Source organism: Rhinolophus hipposideros (genome assembly GCF_964194185.1).
Source record: "Rhinolophus hipposideros genome assembly, chromosome: 10".
Taxonomy (NCBI): Eukaryota; Metazoa; Chordata; class Mammalia; order Chiroptera; family Rhinolophidae; genus Rhinolophus; species Rhinolophus hipposideros.
The window spans coordinates 78,866,320-78,886,760 of record NC_138056.1 but is presented as its reverse complement, the minus strand read 5'-3'; the positions used below and the strand labels follow the sequence as shown (position 1 = coordinate 78,886,760).

The following is a 20,441-nucleotide window of genomic DNA, read 5'->3' as shown; positions in this document are numbered from 1 at the left end:
CTCAGCAACCCAACCCTCAGTGTGGGCTCATTCTACACTCCCACAGTAGTTGTATTCTACGTTTGCTTCTTATAGTAGTAAGCAAAACATTTTCAAATATATTAAGACAATAAAGTGTGAGCCTCCTGTCCAAAAACTAAAGGTCTAAGTGGCAGAAGGTGGGTGTGATTTCCTTGGCCTTTCCCCCACACCATGCTCTTATGAAGCATAGCAGAAAGTCCGTCTGGGCTGCTGACCACTGGGTTTTGGTCTCAGTGGAGCCCCTGCAGTTCTAGACAGACAGGCCTGAATACAGGATGGAGAGCAGGAGGAGTCTTTTTCAGTACCAGCTGATACCGTGTTTCCCCGAAAATAAGACCTAGCCGGACAAGCAGTTCTAATGCGTCTTTTGAAGGAAAAATTCATATAAGACCCTGTCTTATTTTACTATAATATAGGACCAAGTCTTTAATATAGTAAATATGTAATATAATATAATACTGGGTCTTATATTAATTTTTGCTCCAATAGATGCAATGAAGCTGATTGTCCGGCGAGGTCTTATTTTGGGGGAAGCACGGTAATATGGGGAAGCTCTGCTACTGCAGAAAACAGTAGTATCAGCATGATGAGAACTCACTTTATGGCATGTTCATTTACAGCCTATCTTTATGTCCGAATTAGAATATCTCTTATCCAACATACATTCTTTCTAGAAACTCCTGATTATCACAACAATCAAAGAGAGTGGCTATGGTGAAAAGCAGCCCTTGAATTGGCATCTAATATCTGTTTCCAGTCCCGCTTTTCTTCAAGTTTTTTTTTTTTCCTAACACTAAAAGTTACCTTAAGAGTTTTGTGAAGGGTTGATAAGGCAAAGAAATATTCAAGTATGTAGACAGCTGGGCACTTAATGTCAAGTGCAAAATATTTATTTCCAATATTACAACATTTATTACAAGTTAGAGAGGCTTTAGAGAAGCTTTTCCTTGGTCCAATTACTTAGATTGTGCCCTGAATTCTCCCTTTGATACCCTGGTCCTTGGTCCACATAGATTTTGTTAAGGTATGCAGTCAACCTAGTGTGGTAGATTACAATAACAACTCCAATTTATTTTTTATTTATTTATTTATTATTATTATTATTTTAGTTTTAGGTGTACAAAGCAATGTAATAGTCAGATATTTACACCCCTCACAAGGTGATAACCTCCCCCACCAATCTACTACTCCTCTAACATCATATACAGCTGTTACAATACCATTGACTCATTGACTATCTTCCCTATGCTGTACTCCACAACCCATATATATATATATATATACATATATATATATATATGATTACAGTTGACATTCAATATTATTCTACTTCAACTTCAGCTGTATAGCATATTGGTCAGTCATCTACACAGTCTATGAAGTAATAACCCCAATTCTTCACACCACCCTGTATCCACACCTTTTACTATGTGACTTTGAGTTCCTCTCACTAAAGGGGCAGAGTATATTTCCCCACTTATTGTCTTGGTGTTTGACCATGTGACTTGTTTGGCCAATAGAATCAACTAGAAGTTTCTGAGGCTAGAAAAGACCTCACATGTTATTGCTTGTTCTTTTGCTTCTCTGCTACTCTCTGAGAGGAACATAGCTCAGATATCCCACTGGTCCATGCATTTCCCAAAGAAGATACAAAGAGCAGAACTGCCTCAATCAACGGATGCGTAGTGGCAAGCAGACCTGCCCTAGGTGCCGTAGCCTGAAGCAGGGCTGTCTCGCCAAGCCTGGATCAGCCAGCCCCCCAGCTGACTGACAGATGTGTGAGCAAGAATAAATGTTTGTTTTACATCACTTTGACATGAAGTGTTGTTGAGTAATACCTAACCATTACACTTGGTAATGCAGAGAATGGTTATCAGGGGAAGGCTGGTTGCCAAGAAAGCTCACAAAGTGGAATTTTTCTTGGTAAAATTATCTTGGTCCAGGGTCCAATCCTTAGTTTGAGAAGCTTACACCCAATCTAAGAGATTATTATATTTACAGATGGAGAAATATAATTATCAGGCAAACCAATGTTTGAATTGGCCTGTTAAGTGTATACTCTCCCTCTGGGCAGAAGATTTCTTAGTGAGCATGGAATCAGAACAAAGGGAATTAGTTACATGATTTGAAAGTTTAGGCTTTGAAAATCTGCTATGTCCATCTTTACATTAGAGATCGATCTGCCTGGCAGACAAACACACCATCCTGATGGGGTACCTTTTATTCTTGATACTGCTGAGATGAGTTGTCATTTCGTAACTTTCTAAACTTCCCTTTTCTAGGCCTGACTGCCTTCCTTATGTTCCAAAGACTTTTTTCTTCAAATAGTGTTGTGGCAGAAACCATTAGTGGTCTACTAATATCCATTTTAAACGTCTTTAGTGATAGAGTCCTGAATTTTAACTAGACAGATACCCCTCCCCACCCATTTAAAGACTGTTTCTCAGCCTCCTTGAGGTTTGGTGTGTCCCTGTGATTAAGTTCTGACCCGTGGGTCACCCATTCCTCTGTTGGCACTGTGGAGTGGGAGCCGCATTGTATGGATGTTATGCCCAGGAGTGGCAGGTAGCAGTCAAGAGAAAAATGAATGGTTGTTCTACGTAATGCTGCGAGCACTGGAGCACAGCATATCACCCTGAGTAAGACTGCCAGTTGGACAATGCAGAAGGGAGAAATAATTAACCTTCTTTTTTCCAAAATATACCCAATGGAATGACCTTTGAAAGTGAGGGAGGTTGGCACTGGTATTACGTACATGTGTGTAAGACATAGGAATGCTAAGCCAGCTGGGTACAGACCTAGAAGCAATTCATTTCTGACTTCAGACATGTTCCAGAAACTGAATAAATCAAATTTTGTAATTTTTTTAATAATAAGAAGACTTTCAAGTTTTCAGGACTACCCCTTCATCCCTATTTCCTTACTAATTGTTTTTACTGGTGGTCTACAAGTTGGGGTACATAAAGCCCCTATTTCTTATTTATCTGATATTCATAATATAGATCAAATATAGCAATTCTGGAAATACCCTTCAAATGAAAACAAGATAAATAGGAGTTTAAGAATGGAAAAATGAGAGGTGATTATTGTGTGGTGTCAAATTCAGTAGTACCCAATAAGTAAACTAGACACAAGTATCCAATAACAGGTAAAATTCCTAGAAGTGTTGCATATTTTACTTTTATTTGTTTGTCTATTTTAACTAAGTGGTTTCAATAATCCTGCTATAAGAGCAGGTTGTTTCAAAAGTGAAGATCTAAGTGAACCATCCTCTACCATGTGTCAGTCAAATTAATCCAAGCCTTTGACTTCTTCTTGGTCTTCTTTATCTGACTCTGGAATCACTTTCCTGTTGGCAGTAACATGAATCAGTTCCAAGACACAGAACTCTGTAGTTGTGAACACAATGCAGCATGAAAACAACTTTTGAAAGTTTCCCCATTAAAGATTTACTGTCTTGGATTCTGAATATGCATTAGATTTTGCAACCAAGTGTATAAACTTATATGGAGAAGTAGTCTGTACTGTGGAGTGTGGTTTGAAGGGCATGGGAGAAGACCACCTAACCCTAAATATATTGTACTCTCCAAAAAGTCAACGTATGAGAGTTCATCATTGGTAATTGATTTCTTTGGATTACCCATTGTTCCTTCCAGTTAGCCTTCTTTATAATGCAAATATTCCTGGGGTGGATAATAAACATATTGCTACTAAAATCTTATTATATACACACTTTCTAGTTCTTTCTTTCTGACAGAAGGGTACCTGGATTGTCTTAGGATCTGTTGGAGAAGGAATGATAAGGGTGTATCTGTGTATGTAGGGGGGTTTGTGGCAGACAGGAAAGAATGGAGGGAGAAAAGAGAGGGCAAATTAAAGTTTTTACAAATGTGTCTAAAATATTTTAAAATATGAAAAAGTTTATAAATGAATGTACACTATAAAAACATCTTTTCCTAAATTAGCTAATACTGAACTACATGATCTTTTTGAAGTAAATTTTTTTGGTTACAAATATTTTCTGAATTCCTACATATAGGCAGGGTGCTAGGCACTTTGGTGACCTAGTTTCTCCTAGAGCTTGCAAGTTAAAACCATGTGAAAAATTAAATAACAACTCACGAGATAATAAGAATTAAATACGTATAAAATATGGGCAGAAAATAGTGCCTGGTCAATTGCCAAAAGAAGGATACAGATGGTAATTGTGTAAAAAGCTCAGAGGAAGAAGATCTCACAGTGTAATGGGATGAAAGTCAAGGCTTCAGGACAAGAGGAGAGAGAATGCGCAAGCTGATACACAAAAGGAATTAGGTAAGCATTTAAATCATTAAGGACATTATCTGTTCAAGCTGTGAAGTAATGTTTTACTCTTAGGTGGATCCCCATGCATAATAGCAGAAATATTCTGATCATTCCTGTAAAAATATGCACAGAAATCCAAGGCATCCAGATACATCTGTTGATGCTCTTCACGTAGCACTCTTCATCCATTATTTGAATCAGGTAAATGAATCTTTCAGGTGGACTACTGTTGCTCCACCCTTCGAAGCTACGTCTAATCATCTGGCTAAACAGTACGAAATTAAGTTACTGAGCATTATGTAGACAATTTAGCCAGATGATTACATGATTTTTCCATTTTTCCAGAAGTTATTAAAATTAGTATAGACACATTCATTTTTCTTTAATAACATTTGATAAAGGGAGCAAGCCTCAATACTAATTAGATAAGAATAAAAATTCTATTATTTTCTATCTATTCTTTCTTTAAGGTAGTATGCAAATAAATACTTGTCAAATTAATGTTGAGTCAGCCATATGGGTTTTCAGTCATAATACAAAAATAGATTTTAAAAAATTTTATTAGGGGTAGCTGGTTAAACTCTTCTGGACCATGTGCCTGGTCCTGTTCTAACGTTATTCCAGGGATAAGGCTATTAACCTGTCACTGTGAGGCTAAAGCCCTTGTTACATGAATTTAGATTTAGCAACCTTAGGTATGCCACTGGTGATATCAGAATTGATAATCTAGAAGGCCTGCTGATTTGCTAAAGATGGTGGGGCTAGGTGTGGGTAGGGAAGAGGGGAGCTGAGAAGGAGAGATGGCAGATGAATACAATAACCCAGGATGAGAAAGGAGGGAAAGAGAATGTGTACAGAGATTCAAGGTTGATTTACTTTCCTTTTTATACCAACTTGTGCTTGCATATTGCCCAGATATGGAAGTGGGCACACAAATATTAATGTAGACGAGAAGAAAACTTATTCAAGGCAAGAAATTTCTAAAACAGAGGGTGGGTTTTTAGAGGATTTGAGGGTAGGGGACAAAGTGAGTAAGAAAAAAGTGCTTCTTTATGGGGGAACTAGAAAGGTGAGACTATTTGACAGAAGTAAACTTACTTTGCTTTGTGTACTTTGGCCTTAGGTTTATAAGGAAGGGAAACCAGTTCTTTCTAAAAGAAACGAAACGAAAAAATGAAAAAGGAAATGTTTTACTTCTTGCACTGACTAAAATTAACTTACTTGATTAGAAACTGAGGTAAAATTATCACAGAGTTTATACAGACTAGCTTCTTAAATCTGGAGACTGTGGGGGGTCAGAAGTGTTCCAGATTAGGGAATTTGGGGTTCATTCAGGAGAGTGTATGCTTGTACATTCATAAGTTTACGGGGTGCTATATTGTTTTTATTGTTTGTTCCTCTTCATTTAACATTTGTTTTTGTATGATCTAAGTAAGATCAATCACTGAAAAACAAATATTAACACTGAAGTAGCTCATGTAAATAAACTACAGGTTTATAGTATGTGACAATATGCCCACTGACAGTAACACCTCATTTCTAAGCCAGCAGAACTACACATTCTGGAGATATATTTGGTTTTTATCAAGGATTGGAAAATTCTCTGATGTCTATAGCCTGCGCCCTTTTAGTATCTAGGAAGCTCTAGACCATGGGTATCTAGATTTAAGGGGTCAATCTATAAAACCTCTGAGAATTTGCCACAGTTCACTTGCCCCAGATAGACTTATCCAAATGCCTCATTTATGTCTCACCGAGATCCTTTCTTCTCTTTGTTTTCTTAAGAGTTGAAGAATCTCATCTCTCCTTGTAGCCTGTTTAAAAGGGGAATAAAAAGTGGGTGAGTCTTTTGATTCATTAATAAAGCTTTGTGTCCATCGAAGGTAGAATTTTTTTTTCCATTTTCCTTCTTGTATTTTTTGGCAGAATTAAATTTTTTTTTTCCGTGATAGATTTTCATTTGTAACACAATCCAGTTTTTATTCCAAAGGATGCTGCTTTACAATATAATTTGGAAGGTTTTTTTTTCTCCATTTAACAATAACTAACTTTTATTAAGACTTTACTATATGGACTCTGCTAAGAACTTCATATACATTGTGTCATTATTTTCTTACAATAACTCAGAAGTCTGACATTACTATTATCCTGTTTTACAGATGAGGAATCTGAAACTTACTAAGGTTAAATAGCTTACCCAACCTATTAAGTGGCAGAACTGGATTTGATACCAGCTGTATTTGACAATGGAGCCCAAGCTATTGACTGCCACCCTAAATTGCCATTAAGTTAGTAGCAAGATACAAAATCAGCAAGCTCAATCAGCATACCACTGCCTAAGTCCACGACAACAGGGCTCTTCTTAGTAGCTTGCATATGGAAGACAGCCTTATTCTTTCACCTCTCCTCTATCTTAGAATAACAAATATGCACATTCTGAGGTAAGTTTTCCTAAGTGTAAAAAACTAGTTTAGTTCAGGCATGACGATTTATCAAGACATAGATTATATAAAAAGAGGCAAATATAGGTACAAAATTTTTTTTTATAGAATTCAGTTATGTTCAGTTTTGGAGACGGCCAGGCAGAAAATTGTATCCGGTGTAGGTGAGAACAAAAGAAAAACCTAAGAATCTGAAAAATAAAACTTGTCGCTTCAAATGGCCAAATAAAATGAAAGAAGCTCTGTTTAGATTAGGCTAGAAGCAAGAAATAACTGAGAGTAGACATAGATTTGTCATAGCCAGGTAAAAATTCTAAGTCATCCATCCGTCCATTCCAATTTATTGAGCACTGCAATATTTTCCCAGGGCTGCTGTAACAAAGTGTCATAAACTGGGAGGATTAAAACAACAGATATTTATTGTCTCACAGCACTGGAGGCTAGAAGTACAAAATCAAGGTATGGGAGGGCCATGCTCCCTCTGAAATCTGTAGTGGAGAGTCTTTCCTTGCTATCTCCTGGTTTCTGGTGGCTTGCCAGCAATCTGTGGCATTCCTTGGTTTGCAGCTGTATAATTCCAATCTCTGTCTTTGTTGTCACACTGATTTCTTCCTGTGTGTTTCTGTCTTTACATGGCCATCTTATAAAGACACCAGTCTTATTGGATTAGGGGCCCACCCTACTCCAGTATTAACTTCTTAACTAATTAATGTACCATGACTCTATTTCCAAATAAGATCACATTTTGAGGCACACTGCCAGATCCGGTGAATAAGGTGATCACAATGGGAAGGCTCCATGTCACACATCACTTCTGCTATATGACAATTCTGTCAAATAAAAACATTACGGTGTGTCCTCATTTACCTTATTCACTGGATCTGGCACCGTGTGACTTCTGGCTCTTCCCCAAAGTGAAAATGATTCAGGACATCGAGGCAGCCATGATAGTGCAACTAAAGACACTCAAGAAAGAGGACTTCCAGAACTGCTTCAGAAAGTGGCAAGAACGATGGGATAAGTGTGTTTGAAGCAAGGGGGAATATTTTGAGGGGGATGAATGGCAATGTGTCTTTTACTGCAATCAATACATTTTATTTAAACATTCACCATTTTTTTTGATCACCCCTCATAAGTATCTGTTGGGGTACTCAGAGATGTCCCAGAGGAGGTCATGTCCAAGGTTAGACCTGAAAGTGGTAGTCACCAGATAACAATAAAGACAGAATGGGGAAGAAAGCTTTTGAGGCAGAGGAAACAGGGTGTACAAAACCCTAGAAGGTGCTGCCTTGCTGAGTTATTCTTCAACATGATTCTTCAGTCCTGATGCCTGTGAGAGAAGCTGCAAACCTCAGGCGTGCTCCACTGAGACACGTGAGAGGAAGAGCCCATGCTGGGGGCCAGGAGGGATCAGCAGGGTGCTTAAAGGTGCCTTGGCTTGGCATCATTCTGTTCAAGTCATATTAATCTTGCCTTTTATGAGCCTACAAAGTTTTTATGTTACTCATTTTGGGACAAGATTTCTACTGTGTACTTGAATATTCGCTATCATACATCAGTTATTGAAAGAAAAAAATTCAACGTATTTTTAAAACTAAGTTTCACAATACTTGTCAACTTGCTGTGGATTTAATAAAATTATGTCTGTAGATAAAGACCTGGGATATTTTCAATGTATGTATTCAATGTTAGTTTTCTTTCCAACTTTTCCATTACACATGTAATCAATTAGAATCAATTGCCCCCATACAGCGATTACATAACTCTTTACGAGTATACCTTTATTACGATATCGATCTTATTTTCCCTGCTTTATCTCATAGGTGCTACCATGTCCCTTTCAGAACCTTATTTATCTTTTTATCCTTCCTTAGAGCTTAGTCGTGCCTCGTATATGATACTCAATGAGTTTTTCTTGAATTGAATTGCGTCATGATGTAGAAATGAAATCATTACATTGTCTAACATGCAATTATTAGCCTAAGCAAAAAAAAAAGTTTTAGAAAATGAAATTAAACAGGTATAAGTTTAGTTTTTAAAATCCCCTATGAACAAAACTACATGATTATTTTCTGTGCAACCATTGGGTAGCCATAGGAAGTTGTATTGTCATAATGCTTGTATAATAATATAAAAATAGACAAATATTTAGTTACAAGATAATTCTAAAATAAAAAAATTAAAAAATAATTTTTTATTTTTATTTCAGGTTTTTTTTTATTATGATGATTTTTAGTGTTTAATCAGTTTCATAATATATAATATAATATAATATAATATGCCAGAAACAAAGCTTTCAAATATGATTTGATTTCTGCTTCCTGGACATGTTTCCTGGGAATGAATAATAAAACTACTGTAAACAACTGTGTCATCAGAACTAAAACACTGCTGTCTCTTCTAAGAAGTCTCTGGTAGGATAACTAAATTCAGTGGTAAGAGAAAATCCTTATTATTTACCTTATTAGTAGGGATAAATAATTGAATTGTTAATTTCAAAACAAAAAAAGAATTTTTATTTCTAATTATAGTGTTTTAGTTGTGCTCATTAGTGGAATTTTATGATATTTTACTCATTTACTATATTAATTTTAAAAATAATACTAAAAGGGGGTCAGAACTTATAGTTACAATATTTTAATATTGGATATTTTCTTATACATTTTATTTATATTATTTATATTTATATACTATTCTTGAAAAAGTAAATTATGGAATAAAAGTTCATTCCAGGAAATTAGGATATGATAATGTATAAATTTAATGTCTCATAGAAGGATAATGAATTTTAGCGTCACTTCTATAATTAAACTGCTTAGTTCTCTACTTTTGGCTATTCAGAGCCAAACAACTTGGGGGAAAACATAGATTAGTGGAGTCAAATACATTTGGATTTGAATCCCAATTCTGCCATGTGATTGAAGGCAAATAATATCTTAACTATACCTCCTGGCTCTTCCTTTCTTCCCTCCAACTGTAATCACTAATCCACAGGTTAAAAGTTTGTGATCTAAGGTAAATCTAAGAACCACTTCTCTGAATCTTAGATTTCTCATCTATAAAGAAGGTTGTTGTTGGAAATCATTGGAAATCAGGTTGTTGTTGGAAAATTGGAAACCATACAAACGTTGCTTAACCTAACGCATGGCATATGGTGCATATTTAATAAATGGTAGCTATCATATTATGTGGTGATGATGATGATGAGAGAAATTTTTTCTTTCAATGCTTTCAAATTTTGGAAGAGTGGGAAGAAGAAGAGAACAATGGATAGCTCACCTTCTGTGTACAGGCATGGAGGATTTCTGATGACTCAACCTCTGACCTATGGGTGAGTTGGTGAATAGAGTTGGAAGGAAGACAGGAGAGATATCTAAGATATTATTTGCCCTGAGTTATGAAGTGCAAATTCCTCTGTCTACAAATTCTCCAGTATATTATAAACGTTCTTCTTCGTTAATCTTAAGGTATAAAAAAAACCTTTTAATACACACTAGACTTTAAAAGAAAGGTCCTTTCTTCTTAAGACCTGGTTCGCGTATGAAAAATGCATTTCTTCCTTGTATTATTGTTGAAATCTTTTGACTGAAACATTCATCAAATTACTTATCTACATTACCAAAAGAAAATTTCTCTTGACTATAGTATAAAAGCTGAATTATTGAATTTAATCTTAAGAATACCTTAGAGCAGTATTGCATTGATTCCAAAATCAGCTCTTTGCTTCGTTACTTGGCAACCATCCCAGTACTTAGAGAATTTAGAAACTCTTGATACCAGTGTGGTATAGTTGTTAAGCACCTTGGTTCCATTGTCATATAGACCCGGTTCAAACTGTCTTTACTATATTTTAGCTGTGTGACTTTAAATAAGTCACTTACATGTTTCAGCTTCAGCTTCCTAACTGTACTAGAGATAATTATAATGCTTCTCAGACAAAATTGTTCTGAGGATTAAATGAGAATGTGAGTAAAGGACTTATAGTTTACGTGCTATGTAGCTAGTTCTCAAAAATATTATTATATAGTGAGAGGAGCAGGTGGTCTGGAAGAGAAAAAAACCATGAAGAAAACAGACGAAGAAGCACTGGGAGAAATACGTTAATTTAAATGTAAATTAAAAAAAATACATTTATTCTTACCATTGAATATAAATGCAATATATGCTTATGGCACAAACATCAGAAAATGTGAATAAAAAAGCACATAAAAGGAGATAATATTTTTACAAATCCATTGTTGAATCTTAGTATAAGTTTAAAACTTTAAAACATAAAAACTTTAGAAGAATTAAAGAAGCTGCAAAATAAACAATTTGCTAAGGATTTAAAAATAATGCATCACAGGGAAAAAGGCAGCTAGGGAAGCAGTGGGCTAGTTTAATGATCATACTGGTAATACAAAAAGCATGCTCAGTGATGAAAAGAAAACAGCAGTCCAATTAAAAATAAGCGGAGACATGGAGGTACAAATGAACTTAAACGTGCTTAAAGATAGTAATAAGCCTGGCTTTACAAGGATAAAAATGTGTGTTTTGGGGAATAGGGGTATAAAGGGTAGGACAGTTGAATGGTATCATACTGAGGACCTTGACGTAAAGATATCTCTGTTTAAACTTAATTTAGTAGAAGATAGGAACTATGTTTCTGACCTCAATATAATTAAATTAGCAATAAAAATTAGATAACTTAAGAATTCTAATATTTGAAAATTAAAGCGCATATTTCAAAATAATTCATGAGACAAATTGTAAATCAAAGTAGAAATTTAAAAATACTTAAAATGGTATAATAATGAAAATACTATATAGCTTATGAGGTACAATTAAAATAGTAATTTGAGAGATATTCATAGCTATAAATGATTATATTAGAAAAGAGATAAAACAGAAAATTAAGAAACAAGTGAAAAGGGAAAGAAGGTAGAAGGAAAATAACTAACCCAAAATGGAAAGGAAAAGCAGTAAAAATCAATAGCTAATAATATAAAACCCCAAAATACAATAGAGGATAATAAAGCCAAATGTTGGTTTTTGGAAAGATTTAAAATAGATAATGCTTTGCCATAATTACTTAAGAAAAAAGATACAAATGATTAGAAATAAAAAGGGTTATAACTAGAGCTATGGTAGAGATTAAAAAGATGTTTAAAAAACACTATGAACTCTTTACACCAATAAATTTAAAAATGTAAATGAAACAGAAAAGTTTCTAGAAAAAAATAACTTACTAAATTATTTCAAGAAATAGAAGACAGGCCCATCCTATTTACTCAAACAGAAAACCAAAATAAATAAGCAAATCAAACGTATGGTACTTACGTAGATTACAGCCATATTAATCATTTCAACTAATTTTAGTCACCATTTAGCTTATCAACTCTATTTACTTGGGTCTACTTGCTGTACGATTTACCACTTCTAATAGTGCCTTGGCTTCAGTAAGTTAGTGTCTACTAGAATCTTTCTCTAGGTTTCCAAGAACTGTTGTTGCAAAGGCTGTGTGTAGTTGAAAATATTCCTTTGATACTTGATTTTTGATAGGGTTCTGGTTGAGAACCACTGATCCAGACCTTCAGAATCATTACGACATTCATTTCTTAATCTACACTTGTAGAGAGAGGCATTACGATAAATTCCATTACTTTTTATTTACCTGCAAGGGTTAAATTAACTTTGCCCACACATTTTTGCTCCATAGTTGAAATTTCAAAATATATTTTCAGTGTTAATTTTTATTTTTGCAGTTCATAAATAAAGAAGATTAAGGAAAAAATATCATGAGAGTCTCTTTAACAGCATGAGCAAGCAAGTCAGTCTTAATCCTGTCTTTTAATCAGGCTGTGGATACTTGGGTGACCATGCTTTTAGTAATGTGCTCATCACCCTTTGAGATTTACCAATTTGGTCAAAACATTTAATCTAATACTAAAGCTTGTTTTGTACCTGCTAAACTTTTATTTTTTCAGTATGGGTGACAAAAAAGAGGGAACACAGAGAAGATAAAAACAAACTTTAATTGAGTAACTGCTGGATGTCAGGCCTGTGTGAGGTGAGGGATTACTCATTTAATCTTAACACAGTGAGGTAAATATGATATCATTATTGTTACTTCTTTACACATAGAAGGAACTCAACCACATAAAAATGAACAGCCTTCCTCAGGGTCACTTAACTATTAACTAACTAGTACCTGGCCTCCCAGTTCTGTTTGACTCCATATGCTTTTTTGGCTATACTACTTTAAACACATACTAGAGATTTTGGTACACTTACACCTTAAACAAAAGCATTGACAGAATAGCTTCTTCATTCAATAGTCATTCTGAAAATGAAGAATTAATTGGGATTAACCATAGTGAAGAAGACAAATACAGTCTCTACTCTCACAGAAAAATTCGTATTCCAGTAGAAAATGGGTGCTATGGAATACACACTTGGCGGTAGCTAATCCAGTTTACAGTCAATTTAGTTCAAAATTAATTTACTAATTTTATGGTATCATGGAGCACTTTGCAAAAAGTGGTTAAAGGGTAAAAAGAATAGTCCTCAAAAAATATTAACAAACTGAATTCAGCAATACATTAGAAAGATCATACACCATGATCAAGTGGGATTTATTTCTGGGATGCATGTTTGGTTCACTATTCACTAATCAATTAATGTGATACACCACATAAACAAAATAAAGGATAAAAAAATCATATGATCATATCAATAGATGCAGAAAAAGCATTTGACAAAATCCAGCATCCGTTTATGATAAAAACTGTCAGCAAAGTGGGAATAGAGGGAATATTCTTCAACATAATAAAGGCCATATATATGACAAATCCACAGCTAACATCATACTCCATGGTGAAAAGCTAAAAGTGTTTTCCTTAGGATCAGAAACAAGGCAAGATGTACACTGTCACCACTTTTATTCAACATAGTATTGGAAGTCCTAGCCACATCAGTTAGACAAGAAAAAAATAAAAGTCATCCAAATTGGAAAAGAATAAGTAAAACTATCTATGTGCAGATGACATGGTACTATTATAGAGAGAACCTTAAAGATTCCACCAAAAAAAACTATAAAAATTGATAAATGAATTCAGTGAAGTAGCAGGATATTAAATTAATATTCAGAAATCGCTTGCATTTTTATACACCAATAACAAACTATTAGAAAGAGAAATTAAGAACACAATCCCATTTACAATTGCATCAAAAAACAAACAACCAAAAAAACCCTAGGAATAAATGCAACTAAGGAGGTGAAAGACTTGTACTCAGAAAACTACAAGACATTGAACAAAAAAATGGAAGAAGATGCAAATAACTGGACACATATACTGTGCTAATGGATAGGCAGACTTAACATAGTTAAAATGTCCATACGACCCAAACAATCTATAGATTCAGTGCAATCCCTATCAAAACACCAATGGCATTTTACACAGAACTAGAACAAATAATCCTAAAATTTACATGGAACCACAAAAGACTCCAAATAGACAAAGCAATCTTGAGAAAGAACAAAGTTGGAGGTGTCATGCTATCTGATAGCAAACAATATTACAAGGCTACAGTAGTCAAAACAGCATGTTAATGGCATGAAAACAGACACATAGATCAATGGAACAGAATAGAGAGCCCAGAAATAAACCCACATCTACTCATATGTGATCAATTAACCAATGACAAAGGAGACAAGAATATATTATGGGATAAAGACAGTCTCTTCAATAAATGGTGTTGGGAAAACTGGACAGATACATATAAAAAAAAAGAAACTAGACTACTTTCTTACACCATATACAAGCATAAACTGAAAATAGATTAAAGACTTAAACGTAAGATCCAAAACCATAAAACTCCTAGAAGAAAACATAGGCAGTAAACTCTTTGACATTGCTCTTAGTAATATTTTTTTAGATATGTCTCTTCAGGCAAGGAAAGCAAAAAGAAAAATAAACAAATGGGACTACATCAAACTAAAAAGTTTTTGCACAGCCAAGGAAACCATCAACAAAACAAAAAGACAACCTACTCAATGGGAGAAGATATTTGCCAATGATACAGTCAATAGGGGGTTAATACCCAAAATATATAAGGAAATTATACAACTTAACACTAAATAAAAAACCCAAATAATTCATTAAAAAGTGGGCAGAGAACAGGAAAAGACATTTCTCCAAAGAAGACATACAGATGGCCAATAGACATATGAAGAGATGCTCAACATCATTAATGATCAGAGAAATGCAAATTAAAACCGCAATGAGCTATCAACTCACACCTGTCAGAATGGCTATCATCAATAAATCAACAAACAACATTAGTTAGCGAGAATGTGGAGTAAAGGGAACCCATGTGCACTGTTGGTGGTGTTGCAAATTGATGCAGCCACTATGGAAAACAGTATGGAGTTTCCGCAAAAAAATTGAAAATAGAACTATCATATGACCCAGCAATCCCACTTCTGGGTATTTATCCAAAGAAATCCAAAACACTAATTCAAAAAGATACATGCATCATTATGTTCACTGCAGCATTATTTTACAATAGCCAAGATATTGAAGCAACTTAAGTGTCCATTGACAGACAAATGAATAAAGAAGTTTATATATATATATATATATATATATATACATATATATATATACATATATATATATATGAATATTACTTGGCCATGAATAGAATGAAATCTTACCGTCTGTGACAACAGGGATGGACCTAGAGGGTATAATGCTAAGTGAAACAAGTCAAACAGAGGAAGACAAATACCATATGATTTCACTTCTATGCAGAATCTAAAAAGCAAAATAAATGAACAAACAAAGCAGTAACAAACTTATAGATAGAACAAAGTGATGGTTACCAGATAGGAGGGGGGTTTGGGAGTTGGGTTAAAAAGATGAAAGGATAAGAAGTACAAATTGGCAGTTACGAAATAGTCATGGGGATGTAAAGTGTAGCATAGGGAATACAGTCAATGACATTGTAATAACTGTGTATGGTGTCAGGTGGGTATTAGACTAGACTAGTACCCACCTGACTAGATTTATTGGGGGGATCATTTCGTAAGTTATATAAATGTCTAACCACTATGCTGTGCACCTGAAACTAATATAATATTGAATGTCAACAGTAACTGAAAAATAAAAAGACATTTTTAAAAAATTTATTGGGGTGACAATTGTTAGTGAAATTACATAGATTTCAGGTGTACAATTCTGTATTACATCATCTATAAATCCCATTGTGTGTTCACCACCCAGAGTCAGTTCTCCTTCATATATTTGATCCCCCTTACCCTCATCTCCCGCCCCCCACCCTCTTTACCCTCTGGTAACCACTAAACTATTGTCTGTGTCTATGAGTTTTTGTTTCTTATTTGTTTGTCTTGTTCTTTTGTTGTTTTTGGTTTATATACCACAAATCAGTGAAATCATAGGGTTCTCTGCTTTTTCTGTCTGACTTATTTCGCTTAGCATCATACTCTAAAGATCCAATTTCAAAGCTTTGTTATCAGAGAATATGCTTGGTATGATTTCAATCTTCTTAAATTTGCTGAGGCTGATTTTATGTCCCAATATATGGTCTATCCTTGAGAATGTTCTATGTACACTCGAAAAGAATGTATAGTCTGATGTTTTAGGATGAAGTGCTCTATGTATGTCAATGATGTTCATTTCATCTAATGTGCCATTTAGGGCTGCTATTTCGTTATTTATTTTCTGTTTGGATGATCTATCCATAGCTGTCAATGATGTCTTTAAGTCCCCTAGTATAATTGTGTTTTGGTTAATTTCTCCCTTTAGTTCTGTTAGTAGTTGTTTGGTATATTTTGGTGCTTCCTGATTGGGGGCATAAATATTGATGACTGTTATGTCTTTTTGTTGTATGGTCCCCTTTACCATTATGAAATGTCCATCTTTGTGTCTTGTTATCTTTTTCACCCTGAAGTCTGTTTCATCTGATATCATTATGGCTACACCTGATTTTCTCTGGGTACCGTTTGCTTGTAGTGTCAATTTCCACCCTTTCACTTTGAGTCTATGCTTGTCCTTGTAGCTGAGATGTGTCTCTTGGAGACAGCCTATGGTTGGGTTTAGTTTTTTGATCCAACCTGCTACTCTGTGCCTTTTTATTGGTGAGTTCAGTCCATTTACATTTAGGGTGATTATTGATATGTGAGGATTTCCTGTCATTCTTTCTTTAGTTTTCTGGTAATTCTGTATCTCCATTGTTTCTTTGCCTTTTTGTTGTTGTCTATTATTTCTGTGGTGGTATTCTATGATGTTTCCTTCTGTTTCTTCTTTTATTGCAGTATATATTTCATTTCTAAATTGTTTTTGAGTGGTTACCCTTAAGTTTATGTAAAAGAAAGTTTGATATTTAGAGTGTTCCATTTTCTTCAGCACGCTTACTTTCTCCATTCCCATATTCCGGTTCAGGCCTTTACTCTCTCCCTTTTTATGTTGCCACAAATTGTCCCTGTTAATGATGGTCGAATAGCCTCCTTTAGTATTTCTTGTAGTGCAGGTCATGTATTAGAAAATTCCCTCAGCTTCTGTATGTCTGGAAAGGTCTTTATTCCTCCTTCATCACAGTTCTCAGAACAGCAAATATTCTGTTCTTTTGATCTGACGCTGCTGCTGTTCTGCTTCTAGCACCAGGCAGGTGGGGGCGGGGCGAGGTCTGGGAGGGTAGGGAGGGGGCGGCTAGTCTCAGTGCCTAAGACTTCCATTCTCTGCTTCGCAGTGAGGGCTTACACCACCGTTTGCAGCCTTCTTCCCTCAGTCTTTTCTCCGAGGTCTCTGCCATGAGCGTTGGGTTCAGCCATGTTATATGCTGCCCCCTCAGCCCTGTGGGCCATAAGTGGAGACCTAGCAGTCTGAGTTCTTCCCTCTCCCACAGGTGCGGTAGTTCCAGGATGCAGCGAGCTCGGAGCACTGAGCCAGGTCTGCGTCCTCCGCCCACGTGGCTCCGTCTCCGCACTTCTCCCTCCCTCCTCCCCAGCTCACGTGATTCTCCCACCTTTAGGTGAATTTAGTAGTGGGCCTCTACGTCTTGCCTGTCTGCTGTGCAGGGAGTCCTTTGTGGAGTTATTGTTGTTCGATTAGTTGTAAATTCCGGGGGAGCTTTACAGAGGCTCACCTCACGCTGCCATTTGATTAAAAAGACATTTTAAGGGGTAAATAATAGTTGAATTATGGTGGCACTTTTAAATTGATGAGCTTTTTATGATCTTATTTAATGTAAACTAAATATTTATGATAGGATTTTTGATTATAAGTTGAGTATAAAATGGTAATTACACCCTAAATTTAGAATATTACCTAAACAGAACCAAGGTTCTATGGTTTCACAAAGATTGAGAACATTGTCTAATTTTTTTCTTACGGCTCCAGAATTTAATTTTTAATTCTATGCTATTGATTGGGGGTTAAATGTCCAATAGGATCACTAGGGAATTTTAGTTCTTATTCTACACAGAGTCTGAATTCTTCATAGGATCCATTTCTAGTCTCTGTTTCAAATGCAATCTTGAGGAAGGTGAGAATTACTATTGGCTTAAAGTAAAACTATGTATTCATAAAAAGTATCACATTTGAGTTTGTTTCCAACAGGCAGTATGGACCTTGTAGCTTGTTGATTCTGATAACAGAATGCTTCAACTATGAATTTCTTCTGTGAATTTAATATCATTTGCTGTGTCTATTAATTGAAATCTGCTATGTAGATTCTATAATTTCCATGTAGTAAATTTTGTATGTCTACCAGAATAAGATACAGAAATGTTGGGCCTTAAATGATCTACTATGCACTTTAAAAGGCCGACTAATAATCAGTGAAATGACTTTCTCCAGCAGGAATCTGAGTTTTAGAAGGCAGACCTAATGCAGTTATCCATGAGAGTTGATGAAAGATACTAGAGAATTATTAATCAGATGGAGGAAGAAGTCTGACTTGCAGGAAAAAATGCATATCTCAGCACCTTTCCATACCTACTGGAAATTGCTTGATCCTGGCTCAATTCCCAGCTCTGTCACATATAATTTTCATTTAAAAAATGACAGCTTACTAAAATGAGAAAAACATATCAGTCATTACATAAGAGGGAGTTGATATATTTTTTTCTTAAATGTAGGTTTCAATAAAATATGAAGTTATCTGTTTTGAAGGAGAAAAATGTGTATTTTCTTGGTTGTTATACATTTTTTATAAAAAATGTTATACGTTTTTTTCTTAGTTCTGTTACATATATAATAATGGAAAACCAATAATAATTACCTGAAGAGCATAGCTCTTGTTTTAAAATACTTACACAGAACAAATGCATGAAAGTAAAAGTGTAAGTGATTTTTAAAAACTGCTTTGATGCTGTTCTAAAGGAACATTGTTTTAAAAAAGCAGTGAGATTTAAATTTTAATGTTGAAAAACATGAGCATAAAATAAACATTACATTTTAAATTAAATATAGATATTTGAAGAATACTTCTATATATGACTGAATTATGTACTATTGATGATTCAGTCTGCAATAATTATTAAGGCTTGTCCTTAGCAAACAAATAAATAAGGTTTTCATCATGTTAATGGTTACATAGATATGATGAATGGGTGAAATGGACTGACCTCATTTTTCAGATATATCTTTCCTGTCTTGCCCATTAGGATGTAAGAAGGAGGGGGTGGCAGATTCCCCATTCTATCTCATCTCTGGCCCATACTTCTCAAGCCCATACATTCATGGGCTTATTTGACAGCTCAAATACGCTTATCTTTGCTTATCTCAAAGGTACCTCAAACTGGATAACTCTAAACTGAACTTTTAACCCCTTCTCCCCTCCAAAAAACCTCAACACCTGACCTTTGTTTGATGTTCCTTGTTTCAAAAAATGGCACCATCCATCCTGTTAGGCAATCCAGAAAACCAGGAGTTATCTTTGATACCCTGATATGCACCTTCCATATCCAACATGTTACTCAAGTCCTAGCTATTTTACTTCTTAAATACGTTTCAGATCTATCTACTTTTTCCTAATCCAAGCTACCATCACCTCCCAACTGAATGATTGCAATGGCCTCCACTCTGGTTTCCCCACTTTCAATACATTCTCCATATTAAGTCTCCTGAACTTTTTCAAACAAATCTGATATTGTCATCCTCTGACTTAAAACCCTTCCTTGGCTTCTTATTGTCCTCACTATTGCCTAACCTTCACATTACTACAGTGCCCATTCAGTTTCTGAAATGAGCTATGCCTTTTCAAAGCACAAGGTTTTTGCATGGCTGTTTGTTCTACCTGGAATGCTTTCACTATGCTCCTCTTACCCCCTCCTCCTGGCCTAATTAATGCCCACTTTTCCTTCTAATCTCAGCATAATCTTTGCAGAAATCCTCCCTGATTCACTTGATTAGATCAATATTGCCCTAGTAAATGTTTGCCTAACTTCATGTATAATTCTTTCATAAATACCTGTATCGCTGATTAGATTGCAAGTTTCATGTAAGGGCTCAGTTTGTATCTTTAAAACATGTTTTTTGTTGTTCATCGTTGTACCCCAGTCCTTAGCACAATCTTTTTCCTTTCTGTTTTTACTTATTCAGTGCTCTAAAAATTTATCCTTTATAATGAAAGTTTCAAAGTTTAGATATACAGTAGCCCCCCTTTATT

At 35.1% G+C, this 20,441-nt stretch overlaps 1 protein-coding gene across 1 annotated transcript in view; it reads right to left on the bottom strand.

The window, feature by feature from the left end:
* Window positions 1-2,889: 2,889 nt before the first annotated feature.
* Window positions 2,890-20,441, bottom strand: part of HOATZ (HOATZ cilia and flagella associated protein) — a 35,585-nt gene continuing 18,033 nt past the window's right edge. The window contains exons 4-6 of the mRNA XM_081062291.1: window positions 6,081-6,140; window positions 5,425-5,477; window positions 2,890-3,370 (exon numbers count right to left, since the gene is read on the bottom strand). Of these exons, the coding sequence (XP_080918417.1) occupies window positions 3,313-3,370; window positions 5,425-5,477; window positions 6,081-6,140 (171 nt within the window). The 3' untranslated portion in view covers window positions 2,890-3,312. The remainder of the gene's footprint in view (window positions 3,371-5,424; window positions 5,478-6,080; window positions 6,141-20,441) is intronic.